Source organism: Psammomys obesus, unplaced genomic scaffold (genome assembly GCF_907164565.1).
Source record: "Psammomys obesus unplaced genomic scaffold, mPsaObe1.curated_primary_1811, whole genome shotgun sequence".
Taxonomy (NCBI): domain Eukaryota; kingdom Metazoa; phylum Chordata; class Mammalia; order Rodentia; family Muridae; genus Psammomys; species Psammomys obesus.
This window is the reverse complement of record NW_026585504.1, coordinates 41,789,050-41,803,502: the sequence shown is the minus strand read 5'-3', so window position 1 is coordinate 41,803,502 and position 14,453 is coordinate 41,789,050. Positions and strand designations below refer to the sequence as shown.

The following is a 14,453-nucleotide window of genomic DNA, read 5'->3' as shown; positions in this document are numbered from 1 at the left end:
ACACAACATACACATCATTATGTGGTTTGTGGGGGCCAAAGGAGAAAGGAGGGGTCCAGAAAAGGAACATGCCAGCCTGGATGTCTGTGCAGTTGTCAAGACAGTAAGCATTATGCTCAGTACACAACAAAAACACTTAGTCCCCGTAAACCCGCATTCTGTGTGTCTTAAAATATAAACAGGCTTGGACAGGTCAAATGACTTGACCATAATTAGCCCTGTAAAGATTGAACACAAGCAGGTCAGAGTGGCATAGCACATGTCTTTACTCCAAGCCCAGGGAAGTAAAGGTAAGCAGATCTCTGAGTTCAAGACCAGTCTGGTCTATATAGTTAGTTCCAGGAGAGCCAGAGCTACATAATAAAACCCTGTCTCAAACACACAAGATTAGAAAGAGAGCATCCACTCAGATGTCATGTGAGAAGCCTATGCCCATCCACCATCACATTGTAATCTCAGAGGTGCTTTAAACAGTAAGCCTCTTGGGAGCATAAGTGTACCATTTTGATGGCAGATGAAGGATATAGGCTCTGATGATTAAAATCTTGATTATCACCTGGAATCCGTTAAAACTGACAGGCATGCCTGTGAGAACTTAAATGGCTCAGTTTGAGATGGCTCAGTCTACCATAAATCTGAGCCACACCTGGCCCCACCTGCATAAAAGGACCTGAAAAGAAGGAAGCTTTTGCCTGCTTGCCGTCAGTGAACTCTGGCAAGATCATCAGTCCTGCATCAGAACCTGCATCTTCAAATTCCAGCACAGAATGAAGACCAGCAGAGACATGCAGCCCTATGGACTAAACAACTACCAGATCCTTGGCCTTATCTATCGTGCTAGCCAGACCACAGCCTGTACACCACTCTAACAAATCATATGTATATATATAAAGTAGTATATAAATGTATAATTATATATAATATATAAATAATATATAAATATATTTATATAAATATGTAAAGTATATATAAAATAGTATTATATACACAGATGCTAGGATTATAGAACTATATACCATCATATCCAGGGTTTGTTTCGTTTTTTTTTTAAGATGGTGTTTCTTCATATAGCCCTGGCCATCCTAGAACTCACAGTGGACCAGGCTGGCTGTGAACCCAGAGATCCACCTGCCTCTGCCTCCCGAGTCGCCGGATTAAAGGCGTGCACCGCTACCACCTGGTGCTTCACATCTAGCTTTTACATGGTGAGCTCTAGATATCCAAGTCATCGTTTCCAAACCACACTTTCAAATAAGACTACAGGAATACCCAAACCTCTACTTAGTGTTCTAAATTGTATAAATAATCTAAAACATGTAGGGTGAACATGGAAACTGTAAGTGCTTGATCCACTGAGCCACCTCAGCCCCACTGCTTTGAATTCCAGATATGTAACTTTGGACAAGTAACTTCTCCAAATCTGTTTACCTACCTACCTCCTGTGAGGATCCACACCTACCTTTTGCGAGAATTAAATGAGATAATGCATCAAGGTTGGGATATGAAACAATGTAAATGCCCACAATTCAACTGCTGCCTCCCCTCTCAGCTGGCCTGTGCTGGAGACTGGATTATTTGCAGTCCTGTCTGCTGTCTGTCCAGCAACAGAATTGCCTCTTCTGGAGCCCAGTCCAGAGAGCTGTCCTTCAGCAGTACTGGACACAAGCAGACTTACTGACAGTCACTTTTATTGAGAACAGAAAAAAACAAAAAAAATTTTTTTTGACTGGTTTCTGTGATTTTTCAATGAGGATCTCATACTGTGGGTGCCGCCCCACACAAACACATCTATCCATGTCGATCAATGACTTTCTGTATCCACTTTTTCAGGCGGAACACATGTGTGTAGAAGCCATATTTCCCATTCCGGTCACAGCCTTCACCCCATGAGACAATGCCCATTTGATACCAGCGGTTATTAAAGGGGTTCTGAGAAAGAAAAGTGGGGTTTTCAATAGTCAGGTCCAAATGGCCAACCTTCCCTGCCAGAGTCCCCACCATGCCCTGGCCCCTACAGACTCTTACCTTCATGACAAAAGGACCCCCACTGTCACCTTCACAAGCATCTCCTCGCTTGGTGTCATTCACACTGAAACCTTGAGAGAAAACAGCAGAGCTCAGGACTCCCCTCCTTAGGGCACACCCACGACTCTAGTCATCTTGACCTCACTTCTTCACCTCATGTATGTAATCCTTTAGCAAACTTGTTGCCTTCTGTTGTCAAGCCGCTCCAACTCCAGCCACTTCTCACCATTTCCACTCTTGCCAAGTCAGAGTCCTCTCCTGTACCCCAAACTACACCTTCAAATAAGACTATAGAAACACCCCAAACCTCAATTTAGCATACTAAATTGTATATGTAATCTAAAACATGTAGGGTGAACATGAAAACGTATCTCTCAATAGAAGCAAGGAGAATCAGTGGAATCACTCCTAACCAGAAACACAAGGAAACTAACCAGACGCATGGGAAGAAACTTCAGGAAAACAAAAGATCTTAGCAAGACACCCTCTATCAACTACAAAACTATCTGAGTGAAATATCCTCAAGCAAACCTGTGCATATGGGGAAAAGCTTGACTTCCAAACCTAAAAATTATATATTTAAAAAAATCAGATGTATTGGTATGTGCTTGTAAAGGTCAACAATTAGAAACTTGAAGGCAGGAGGATTTAAGATTATCCTCATTTACATGGTGAAGCTGAGCTGGCCTGTGGTGCATGAGACTGTCTCAAAAGACCAAAAGTAAATTAACAAAACAATGGAGGAAAGTGAAAAATATAAGGAGGTTAAAATGGTTGAGTATGGTTGTGCCCACCTGCAATCAGGCTGAGGCGGAAGGAAGTATCACCAAGTCAAGGCCAGTTTTTGCCACACAGGATGGTAGAGTGCTTGCCTAGCATGCCTGAAGCCATTCAGCTCCCCGGTACGCCATAAACAGAATAAACTGGACACGATGGCACATGTCTGTAATCCTAGCCCTGGGTGGGCAGGATTAGGGTTGGAAGAGGCAGAAGCATCAGTTCAAGGTTATTAACGACATAGTGAATTCCAGGCTAGCCTGGATTACATGTGACCCTGCCTCAAGGGGGAAAAAAGCCACATAGTAGAGGGAAAGGGGAAAGAAGGAGGGAATTGGCATCTTGAAGAAGTATAAGCCAAAGGTAAGATAATGCGAACTCTGCTAAATAAGTAAAACTGTTTTAAAGCCATGATAACACAAGGAGACTAATAACATAATAAATGAAACAGTAGTTACAAAATAATGAGTTAATAAAAACCAACTCCATAAAGTGGGACTATCACAATCTTCATCACCATGTGACAAAACTCACAACCATTAACATACCAAAATAAGAGGGACCCTTAAATCCAAAATGTTAAGACTTAGCTTGGATGGACATGTAACTTAATTGTCGAGTAGTTGTCTAGGTCAAAGCCCTGGATTCAATCTGCAGCACCACAGTAATAAGGAAGTGTTTTGGTTTTGCTTTTTTAAAGTAAGCCAAGTACGGTGATGCACTGAAGGCTGAGGCAGGGGTATTGTAAATAGTGCATCAGCCTAAGCTGCCTCAAAAAACCCTAACTCAGAAAAAAAAAAAAAGTTTTAAAATATCTACTAAACAACTCAGAACCATGCATGGCTCAAATAGAAGCACAGGCAACTCTGAATTCAGTGCCAGCCTAAAGTACATAGCAGGTGCCAGGTTAGCCAAGACTAAAAAAATAAATGTGATGAGTAGCTGAGGAAGATATCCAACTTCAATCTCTGCACGCCACGCACATTCACATATATGTGTAACCCACATGAACATACATATTCCATACTCTGTCTCTCTGTATATCTGTCTCTCACTCATACAGAGTGGGAGTTAATGTTACAGGACAGAAAAACAATATCTAATTATTTCACAAGTCAAATTCTTTTTTTGTGCAACGAAAAAACTACTTTCTAACTCAAAAAATATGAGAGGGAGCACAAATATATAAAGGGCCACAGAACAAAAGATCAGAGACCGTATCCCAGCATTCCAGAGAGATGCCAAAGTAGACCCGAGGAAATGGAAAAACTCACAGCTCTAAAGTGAATATTTTGGTTCTCAGTTTTGAATGGAATTATAGTCAACATCAAATGTTTATGAACATAATACAACCCAGTAAAATACCAGTAAGCTCTTATGTGTTTGCTTGAATTTGGTTTTGCTTTGCTTGGGACTGGGTCTGCGTAGTTCTGGCTGTCCTGTATGTGACCTGAGAGATCTTCCTTGACTCTGCCTCCAGAGTGCTGGGATTAAGGCTGTGAACCTTAATCCTTCCCACCTGTTCGCTTGTTTTCCAAACAAGCTCTACTGTAGCCCAAATGAGCCTCAAGCTCTCTATGATCCTCCTGCCTCCACTTCCTGAGTGCTAAATGTACAGATGTATACCAGTCCACCTGGCTCGCTTCTCTCCCCTTGTCCCCTGTGGGATGCCTGGGTTTACTGCACCCCAGCCCCACAGGCCTCCCTGTTGCTCCTCAGACCTACCAAGCATTCACCCACCTGTGTCTGTCCCCCAAACCAGGCTCATAGCCTCCCCCTGTCTGTGACTCTCTAGTCACTTCTTCCAGCCTCTGCTTAACCTTCGCCTATGTGAGAAAGGCCTTCTCCAGCCTCCTGGGACCACTGTTGACTTGTCCCTTCTGCTCTCCCTCACTCTGCTCACTTCGGAGGTGTTATCAAGAATTGGTGTTCTCCATGTTTATTGGCATGGCCCCTTCCAAGAAGGCGGCTTCCTCAGGACAATCGGGTTGGGGGGTCCCTGCTGTGTACCCTCAAATGCTGTCTTGAACACAGTAGGCATTCGAGAAATGTGTGCTAAATGAATGCCCTTTTTCTACCCAAGACTTCTACTGAGCTAGATTTGCTGAGCAGGAATTAATGGCCACAGGCCAAACACACACACACACACACACACACACACACACACACACACACTCTAACCTCAGACCTCACAACGTGGGAACTTTGATCTTCCTCTTACCTCCAGCAGCTTCAGCCGCTTGCCTGGAGTCACCTGATTTGGAAGTGCCCAGGTGTGTGCCCACACCACATCCCAAGCCTGCCAACAACCTGTCCCAGCCGTTTCCCTGCCCCGGAGATGAAGCCTTACCAGCACAGAACATGTTGTCAGTAATGCGGATCCGGGTGGAGGCCCTGCACACTGGCTGCGCCACGATGGGCAGGTTCACCACCTGCAGGACGCTGGGGAGTACCTCGTTGACACTTGTTTTCCACGTCTCCCGAAGGTTGCCCCAGCCCGTCACTCGTCCTTTATACCCAGCCTGGAACAAGCTTTCAGGAGAGAGAGACCTGGTGAGAATTGCCCCTGACAGCATCCGGGAGCCTCCTGGAACCAACTCTAGTTCCCAGAGCCCAACATCTAACAAAGTAGCACAGAAAAGGACCTTTGCATTCACACCACAGTACCAAGACCTGCAGATGTGTGCCGGGTCCCAGGGCCCAGAGCACAGGCTGAACCACAGCTGCGGCCCTGGTGCTACCTGGCTACTGTCTGCTTGTCCGGCAGGCACACAGGGCGAATATAATCGCTGAAGGACACGGGCTTCTTGAGCTTCAGCAGAGCAATGTCACGGTCCAGGTTCTCCCGCCAGTTGTATCTGGGATGGATGTAGATCTTTTCCAGCATGGAGATCTTTTCAATGTTCCGCTCATACCTGTGCAAACCCCAACAGAGAAATGGAGAGCAATGGCCCCACCATTGAGAACACGCGGCTCACGGGGCCAGGTCACAGTCTGCCCTCCGAGTCCCGGAGGCAGGGTGGCCGCCGAACCGTCACACCTTCCTCAGCAGCCCTCTGGTGGCTTCCTCCCAGTCTGATAGCCACATAGGGCTTTGGAGTCGCGGGGGCCAGCTGACACAGGTGGGCACAAGCCACTTGTACTGTTCAAATAGTCACAATCTAAAGGGACTCCCACCTAGACCATGTTCTGGTGTCTGGAGTGGGTCAGGACATGGCCAAATGGGCTTTCCCAGTGGGGATGGCAGGAAGGCACACTGTAGGAGAGCTATTGCTGTATCCCATGGGCCCGGAGCCACCAGAGTCCCAGCCAGTCACTGTCGGTTGCTAGCTTCACACCTGGTCCGGGAATGCTTGCCAATGCGCACCAGGAGATCATTCTCCGTGAGGTTCTTGTCCCAGGGCGGGTACAGAATGCAGTGGGCGGCAGTGAGGACCCACCGGTCACTGATAAGGCTGGCCCCACACACCAGCTCTTGGGGACTCTTCCGGAAAAGCATCACCTGCCTAATGGAGGAAGTAGAATGCATTAGGAACCGGGGCCTGGCCCTTCAGCAACCCTGAATCGGGAACAGAGTAGATTAAGACTACTGGGCTAGAATGGTGGCACAAACCTGTAATCCTGGCACTTGGGAGGAGGAAGTAAGGAGGATCAGAAGTTCAAGGTTAGCCTCTGCTACATGAGACCCCTGACCCCCACAAAGAAAGGTAGGTAGGTAGGTAGGTAGGTAGAGATAGATAGATAGATAGATAGATAGATAGATAGATAGATAGATAGATAGATAGATAGAGACACACAGACAGACAGAAGGCCAAGGCTGCCTCCAGGGATCAGATCTCAGATTGACTTGGCTATCCTGGGGGACCAAAGCTCTTCCAGTGTAGACATCACATAGTTGAGCACAGGTCTGACGTCAGAGGAATTGGCTACAAGTCCTGACTGTGCAGCATGCCTGGGGCTGAGTCGCCTAAGTCCCCTGGGCCTCAGCTCTACCATCTACTTGGGAGACATAGCAAAGCCAGTGGGCTGCGGTGGCTCCGGGGAGAATTAGAGGGTGACAGTGCCGTCTGTGGGGCCAGGGCTTGTGAACACCAGGTCCTGCAATGGCTGATGGCTGCGGGTGGGGCAGGCCTTCTGTAGCCCTGCAGATCAGTCCAGGACGCACCACGGGGCGAGACCCTTCTCAGCGTCCCAGCCGTCCACGATACGCCCTTGGATGTAAGAGAGAAACAGCTCCTTTTCCGTTTCGTCGGTCAGCGACTTCTTCTCGAACAAAGGCCGCAGGCCGCAGTCTGCAGAGCAAGGCAAGATGGTGAGGGGGGGTCCATCCTGGCCTCCAGCCCCGTGCCCCCGGATACTCGGGTGCCTCACCTGCCTCCCCGAGGCCAAAGGTCTTCTCATTGAAGAAGGTGTGGAACTCCCCGTCTGTGGTGCGCCCTGCGATCTGCTCCTCCCCGTCCTGGCTCTCCTCTCCCACAGGCTCCTCTGTAGAGACCCGGCAGTGGCTGGGACCTGAGACCTTCTCAAGACCCCGTGGGCCTTGGAAGGCATTTGGCTCGGAGGTTAAGAGCCTAAGCACAGCTCGGTGACCAGCCAACAACCTCTCAGTGCCTCCATTGAGAATAGGACCTACCCCTAGCCAGGTTTCTGTAAGGCTGTAACACACCCACTTGTGCTTGGGCCCTGGCCTGCCCTGTAAGCGCTGCTCACCGCAGTAGTGGAGGCCGCAGTATTCAAAGTCTCCCGGCTGCCCCGCAACGTAGCACCACACGCCCTCCTCATCCCCATCTGGGTTGCGGCAGAAGTTTTCCACGAGTTTCACCTCCGGGCGGAAATCCTGCTGCTCGCTCAGGGCCTTGACTGAGGAGCTGTCCCAAGCCAGACAGGGGGACCCAAATGTTGTCACAGCCAAGCTCCCCTGGTACAGCCGGCCACGTTCGCTGATGCACTGCTCCAGCGGAGGTGACAGATTCCCCTTGGAACCTCCAGTTCGAGGAGTCATCTCCACCGTGGAACGGCCCTCCTGGCCTGGCGGGGATGGATACAGAAGGGCAAAGTTGGGACCCTACGCAGCCCCGAGAGAAACTCGAATCCTCTGTCCTCTGCGACTTCCGGCGGCAACTTAAACGCCCCAGCAGCAGCAACCTCCTCAAACAGACCGCACATGCCTGTCTTCCCCGAGAGTTGAGAGGAGAACGGAAGACACATAGCACGACCTTGCGTGGAAAGTCACAGACAGTAAGCGGCCAGAGCCTCGTGGACCCCCAGGCTACCCAGGACTGCCTGGAGTGATAGTGTAAGACTCTGTTGTTTGAGGGGTTTGGTTTTGTCTTGTTTTTCTCTGCTCTGTTGTTTCTTGCTGTTGTTGTTTTTAAGGATTTTGTTGGGAGGTGTGGTTTGGTTGGTTGGTTTTTGTTTGTTTGTTGAGACAGGAGTTCTCTGTGTAGGGATGACTGTCCTGGACTCTCTTTGTAGACCAGGCTGGCCTTGAACTCACAGAGGTCTTCCTGCCTCTGCTTCCCCAGTGCTGGGATTAAAGGTGTGTGCCACCTCATCCGGCTTGGGTTTCCTGTTCTAACTGGTCACAGCAGAAAGGCTGTTGGGCCTGCTAGGGATATCTGTGTGAATAGGTCAATTTCAGCATGTCTGCAGTGTAGTTCCTCTAAATGGGGGTAGACGGTGCAGTCTAGGTAGCTATTTTGGTTAAGATCATCGGTGATTTGCTTTCAGGCCTGCCTCAGGCCGAACAGGGCTGACAAAGAAGAGGCACTGAGCCTGTAGGTAGGGAAGGGGCACTCTACCATTAACAGCCCCTAGCCCTCTCTTCCTCGCTCTCTCTCTTTAATTTTGAGACAGGGTCTTGCTAAGTTCTCTAGGCTGCTCTTGAACTCAATGTTGTCTAATCAGGCCTTGAACTTTAAAACAAAGATTTATTTTGGTTTCCATTTTTATTCATGTCTGTTGCTCTGTGTGTGTGTGTGTGTGTGTGTGTGTGTGTGTGTGTGTGTGTGTTGGCACATGTTCAGGTGCTTGCCAAAAGAGAGTGTTGGATCCCCTGGAGCCGGAGTTACAAGTAGTTGGGAGCCACCCAACATGGCTGGGTGCTGGGAACTGAGTTCGGGTCTTCTGCAAGAGAAACAGACACTCTCAACTACTGAGCCATGTCTCCAACCCAGGGCTTGAACTTTTGACGCTTCTGTCCTTCCTCAGCATCTCCAGTAGTTGTGCTCATAGGTCTACACTTTCAAACAGGTCTTTTGGTGGGGCCAGGGGGAGGTTGGACCTAGGGCCCTGTGCATCCTGGCCAACCTCTCTACACTAAACCATATCCCCAGACTATGGTCTGAATTCATTGCTCTTTACTCTGTGCTTTTGGTATCAGACTGTATCTCACTTCTTGGCTGACCCTGGCCTTGGTCATGCAGCTTGTTCTGCCCCTGGAACACAAGCAGGACCAAGCGCCAGCTCGGAACGGAGTTTAAACAGCACTTCTGCTCACTGTTCTGTGCCTCTGCCATCATCAAGGATGGGAGGAACTTCTCTAAGGAACTTCTCAGCCCCAGCGAGAGTACAAACGGAGCAAGGCATCCGGTTCAGCTGGACCCATCCTTCATTGCACAACCACCCAGGCCGGCCCAACAGGCATGGACGGGACACTGTCTCCCCACCCCAGCCTCAAACATCAGTGAGTTTGCTGCTGACAGCATCCTAGCCACGCCTCAACAGTGTAAGAAATAAACACTTGCTGTGGCATGCCCCTCAGGTATGAGGGTTTGTTCTGTGGCATCATTGTAGCTACAGCTAGGTAACCATGGGAACTAAATACAACCATCACCCAGGGCAGAGCCTCATATGCTTCCTCTGTCGCGTTTGGAAAAGGCATGTGACTAAAGTGATCTAGGAGAACTTCCTGGAGGAAAAGTACCTTGGCAGGACACAAGAAGTTGTTTGAAATGAGCCACAGCCAGGAGCATGAGGGAACCAAGACTGGGAGGGAGAAAAGGAGGCAACAGGAAGCCTGCCCAGGTCTCCCAAATACCCTGGCTAATGGGCCCATTCACTTTGTAACTTCTCCCCCCCCTTCTCTGAAGGTAGCCAGCATTGTGATGCCCATTTAAGATTGCCAAGCCTTATGAAGAGCCCTGGGCCTCAGCCGTGGACTGCTTCTTGACCCCAGCTCACCACAGACAGGGATGCTGCATTCTTCTCTGCGCACAGTGGGGTCCGTAGTGTAGCACCAGGGTCCCTTGGTGCTGTTGTCTGGATTTCGACAGAAGTTCTCCCGCAGGTTGGCCCCAGGGTGGCTGGTGGAGTTGATGCTGGAAGAGAAGGATGCTCAGGGAACCTGCGCGTCCTTGCTTCCTCTCCTGGCCTGCTATAGACAGGCCTGCCCAGCACTCACTTAGGCCTGTGTGGGTAGCGGCTCTGCCACAGCTGGCACTCGATCCCGGTGTAGGTGACATTCACGGTCCCTCGGTAGTTCTGACCCAGATCCATAGCACAGCGACCTACAGAGACACACACCCAAGTCAACATCGGACCCTGAGGACTTCCTCCAATCTTCTCTTAACATTTTGTCTGCCTACCCAGCCCAGTATCTTTCTGGCCCACCATCCATAAGCTGGACACCTTTCACTCCTTTGCAGCAGTCTGTCTGCTCCACAACAGCCACGTGACCGCCAGATGACGGGCACAATTCTAATCTCCTGCCCTTGGTATCGTAGGGCCTTTGCACAGTTTCCACACTTGGAGTTCTCTCAGATTTGTTCACCAGCTCATCCCACAAAGCCAGGTAAACAGCACTTCTGGGAAGCCATCTCCGATTCTGCTGACAAGCCAACTGCCCTTTCTGCTCTCTCCTAGCTTTTCCAGGAATCACTTAACATGTGGTATTTCCGTTATCCTGAGACTGTGAGTTTTTAAAAACCCAGAACTATTCCACGCTCTTAACCCCCACCCAGCACCTGTTTGGGGGCACCTCCCTACAACCTCAGCAAGCAGAAGTACAAGATGGAGAGTTCAAAGCCATTTCTGCATTTAGAACCTGTCTACAAAAAGAAATCCCCAGCTCCAGACACCAACATGGTGCCTCGGTGCCTTGAACACACCAAAGGCTTAGTACAATATCTTTTGAGTAAGTAATGAAAGTATGAGGGCCAGAGAGGTGGCTCAGCAGTTAGGAACACTGGCTGCTCTTGCACAGGACCTTGGTTCTCACATGGGAACAGAAAGCAAAGTGAGGAATATGGTTAAGTGCTTTTGCTTGCTGAGCCACCTCGCTGCGGTTTTTAATAGTTCATATTTCAGCAGGGTCTCACTATGCAGCTGAGACCGAAAGACACGGTGCCCAACACAAAGTAGTTAAGGACTGAGACATCTTGACATGTTCCCTGACCCTGACTGGCTTGTTGGGGCTCTAGATGAGGGAGTCAAGGATAGACGTGCGAAGTTTCCCCAGCTAAGAGCCTGTGTGGGAAAACCACTGGTAGTTTTGTAGAATGAAAGCAGCCATGGTGGCACTGTGAGCCCAGCCCGGCCGGGGGGGCGGGGGGTGGGGACAGAAGAAGAAGGAGGATCTGGAGTTCAGGGTCATCCTCAGCACCTAGCAAGTTCAAAGCCACCCTGGGCTACAGAAGTCCCTGTCCCAAAAGACAAAGCAGAAAGCTTTGGGGAATGAATTAACAAGACAGAGCTCTGGCAGAGAGTGGGCAGCGGTCGAGTCAGGCATTAAAAACCAGGCCCCAAAGGTTAACTATCCATTCATTCCTCCATTCCTCCAACAGTCCAGTTGACTGCCAGACACAAGGCCACATGCAAAGACATCCTTGACTGGGGGGACAAAAGCAATGTCAGGCACCGGACATGCCCACCTGAGCTCTGGCTCCTGACCACTTAGTAATTCTTTTCTCCCAGATTCCTCGCCCTGCCCCATGTAGAATCAGCTCCCTACCTTCCATACAGTCCATGAAAGCCTCTCGAAGTTTCCTCACTGACAAACAGACTGAAAACAAAACAAAAAAGCAGAAACACCTTTGGCATTGTGATGGGACAGGACAGAGCACGTGGGGAGATCAGGGAAGTGGGTGACAAGAAGGTGGACGGAGCAAGGACAGAGAGGGGGTGTGTTTTACAAAACAGAAAGTTCTGTAGGAGAGGACATCTCCAACTGGAGTCCCCCAGCCTCCCTTCCTGGGGCAAACCTTATTGCTACTCACCTGTGTACTTGCCCCAGAACACGTCCTGCAAAGCAAGGGCCTGGAGTGAGCTCCAGCAGGATGGAGTTCTACTCCATTAGGCACTATGTCCTTCCCTTACCACCTCAGCCCAGCTTTAGTCTCCCAATTTGTCTTCTAAAAGGAGAGAGTGTGTGAGGAGAGAGGGACACTCAGCACACAGGGCTCAGTGGGGTCTCCTCCAGGCTGGAGTTGACAGGGGAAGGAAGAGGGGGTCCCCAAGGAAGGAAACAGGCTACAACAGAGCCCCAGAGCCCATGGTTCCCCCACAGAGGAAGACAGAAATGGCAGGAAGGCTTAAGCAAATGCCAGGCAATCCAGACACCCCCAGTATAGCTGGCTGCTGTAGCTGAAGAGGCCCCCTGATGTTAGGAGCCTCACTGTGCCAGGCCAGGCCTATAGTCCCCAAGGCAGATTTTGGGTGCCCATCTTGCCCAGGGAGATGGGGGTTGGAGTGGAAGTGAAAATCTGAACAGGGAAAGATCCCGAATGTTTGCCGCTCACGTCACCTGTGGTCCCAGCACACCTCTGCCTAGGGAGCCCAGGCCTGTTCCTTGCCTACCTGCCCTTCCTGCTAGCAGCCAGTGTTGCGGGGCTCACCGTGGCGCTGGGAGACTTCAGGGCTTCTTTGGCCTCCTCATAGTTACACTGCTCTTCCACACACTCTCGTTCTAGGTTGCCTTTTCGTACCTCCTCCAGGAAGCCAGTGTTGGCTCTCCGGGCACGGAGCAGCGACAGTGCTTGCTGAGGGGCCAGGAACACTGCAGGAGGGCAGAGGAGGGGAGGGGAAATCAGCTCTGGGAACCTGGCTATCTCAGCCATTAGGGGTCGGAAGATGGCCTGCCCTGCTAGTTTCCAACAGGGGACGTGGAAGATGACGAAGTGCCTTGAAGGCCACTGAGCAGTGTGTGAGTTGCCCACCCTTCACTGGTTACCCCAACCCACTCCCCGTCCTGGAAGAGAGAGGGGGCATCCTCCTTAGTGCCCCACACACCTGACCCCTCTAAGCTGGACACTGGTCTGAGGTCCACCTGGGGACTGGCCCCGAGTTCCCTGCTCTTAGGCAGGAAACCCCCTCCCTCAACCTTTCCCACATCCTCCATCCTGCCCAGGCCTCCAGGTGCCCCTTACCATGCTGGCTGTGCACCAGGCTAACCAGGGCCACCAGAGCCAAGCAGCCAGGTAGGCCCGGGCCTCGGACGTGCAGCATGGTGTGTCAGGCTCTGGGATCTGCGGGGTTGTCGGTTGTCGTGACTCTCTCTTGGTTAATGTTGAACCAACGTGAAGAAATCAGTGGAGAGGGAGATGTCAGCAGGTCAGGGCCTTGGGGACAAATAGGTAGACAGTCCCAGGGTCCACCCCCCACCATCTAAGAGGACAGGATCTCCTGGAACCAGGGAAGGATGTTCATGAGGGGAAAAATCACATAGAAAAGACCCTTGTCCAACCCCTTCCCCCAGTTGTTACGTGGGTGACTGTGGATCACTGAGTCCTTCCAGAGGCTCCTTCTAAGCCCAGCCAGCAGGGATGGAGCAGAAGCTCTGCATGTCCACCCACCACAGTTTCCTCATCTGTGCAATGGGCATAACACTTTGTACTGAGAACTAAGGGAGCACAAGAAACACAGCACCTAAAGATGGGTGTGGCCAAGTGAAAGCTCCATCCCGAACTAGGGCAACCTTGAGATAGGGTAGCTCTCAGCCAGCGGCCGGCTCCCCTTTCTTCTCTAAGGGCGCTGTGAATAGAGGCCGCCTAGGAGGAGCCAAGTCCAGGGCCTTGTGGCCTCTAGCTATCTTCTCCCATCTTCCCGAGAACAGGCGCTGGCCCACATCTCTGGGTCTCCCTGACACGGCCCCTTCCCTCCCACACTGTCAGCACTGGGACAGCCTCCTGGAGCTCTACACAGCAGCTCTGGGCTTGCTCCTCACCCTCCCCCATTTCCTGTTTACAAGGTAAATATTAGTCCTGGGTCTAAATAGAACAGAGGGACAAAGAGCAGGTACACCTGGGAAGCAAGGGACCCTTGCTCTGCCTTGACTTCATCAGGGTTAGCTGTTTGGGGTCACGTACAGTCTGGGCACAGAAAGGATTGGCAGAGAACTGGGGACTATGACTCCCACAGTCAGCTTCATTCCTGAGTGGCCTACTTCCTATATATTTTCATATATATATAATATTATATTTATTATAGCTTTACTTTAAAATTGTTATTATATTTAACTTTGTGTATGTGTATATGCCTGTGTGCGGGTATATGCCCTGGTACCTGAGGAAGCCAGAGGCCAGATCCCCTGGAGCTATAGGCAGTTAGGAGCCACCCAGTGTGGGTTCTGGGCATCAAACTCGGGTCCTTTTCGAGAGCACTAACAAGTGTGCTTAACCACTGAGCCACATTTTTAAAAATAACTTTTTTTTTTT

The 14,453-nt window shown here is 50.3% G+C and overlaps 1 protein-coding gene across 1 annotated transcript; it reads right to left on the bottom strand.

The window, feature by feature from the left end:
- Positions 1-1,671: 1,671 nt before the first annotated feature.
- F2 (coagulation factor II, thrombin) lies at positions 1,672-13,565 on the bottom strand. Its single transcript, XM_055600698.1, has 14 exons — positions 13,167-13,565; positions 12,636-12,796; positions 12,018-12,042; positions 11,753-11,803; positions 10,205-10,310; positions 9,985-10,121; positions 7,513-7,830; positions 7,174-7,287; positions 6,968-7,094; positions 6,141-6,308; positions 5,544-5,717; positions 5,153-5,334; positions 2,026-2,096; positions 1,672-1,929 (listed from the first exon to the last, which is right to left on the bottom strand). The coding sequence occupies exons 1-14, from the start codon at positions 13,243-13,245 to the stop codon at positions 1,789-1,791; spliced, it is 1,854 nt and encodes a 617-aa protein (XP_055456673.1). The 5' UTR covers positions 13,246-13,565; the 3' UTR covers positions 1,672-1,788.
- Between the last annotated feature and the right edge of the window lie 888 nt (positions 13,566-14,453).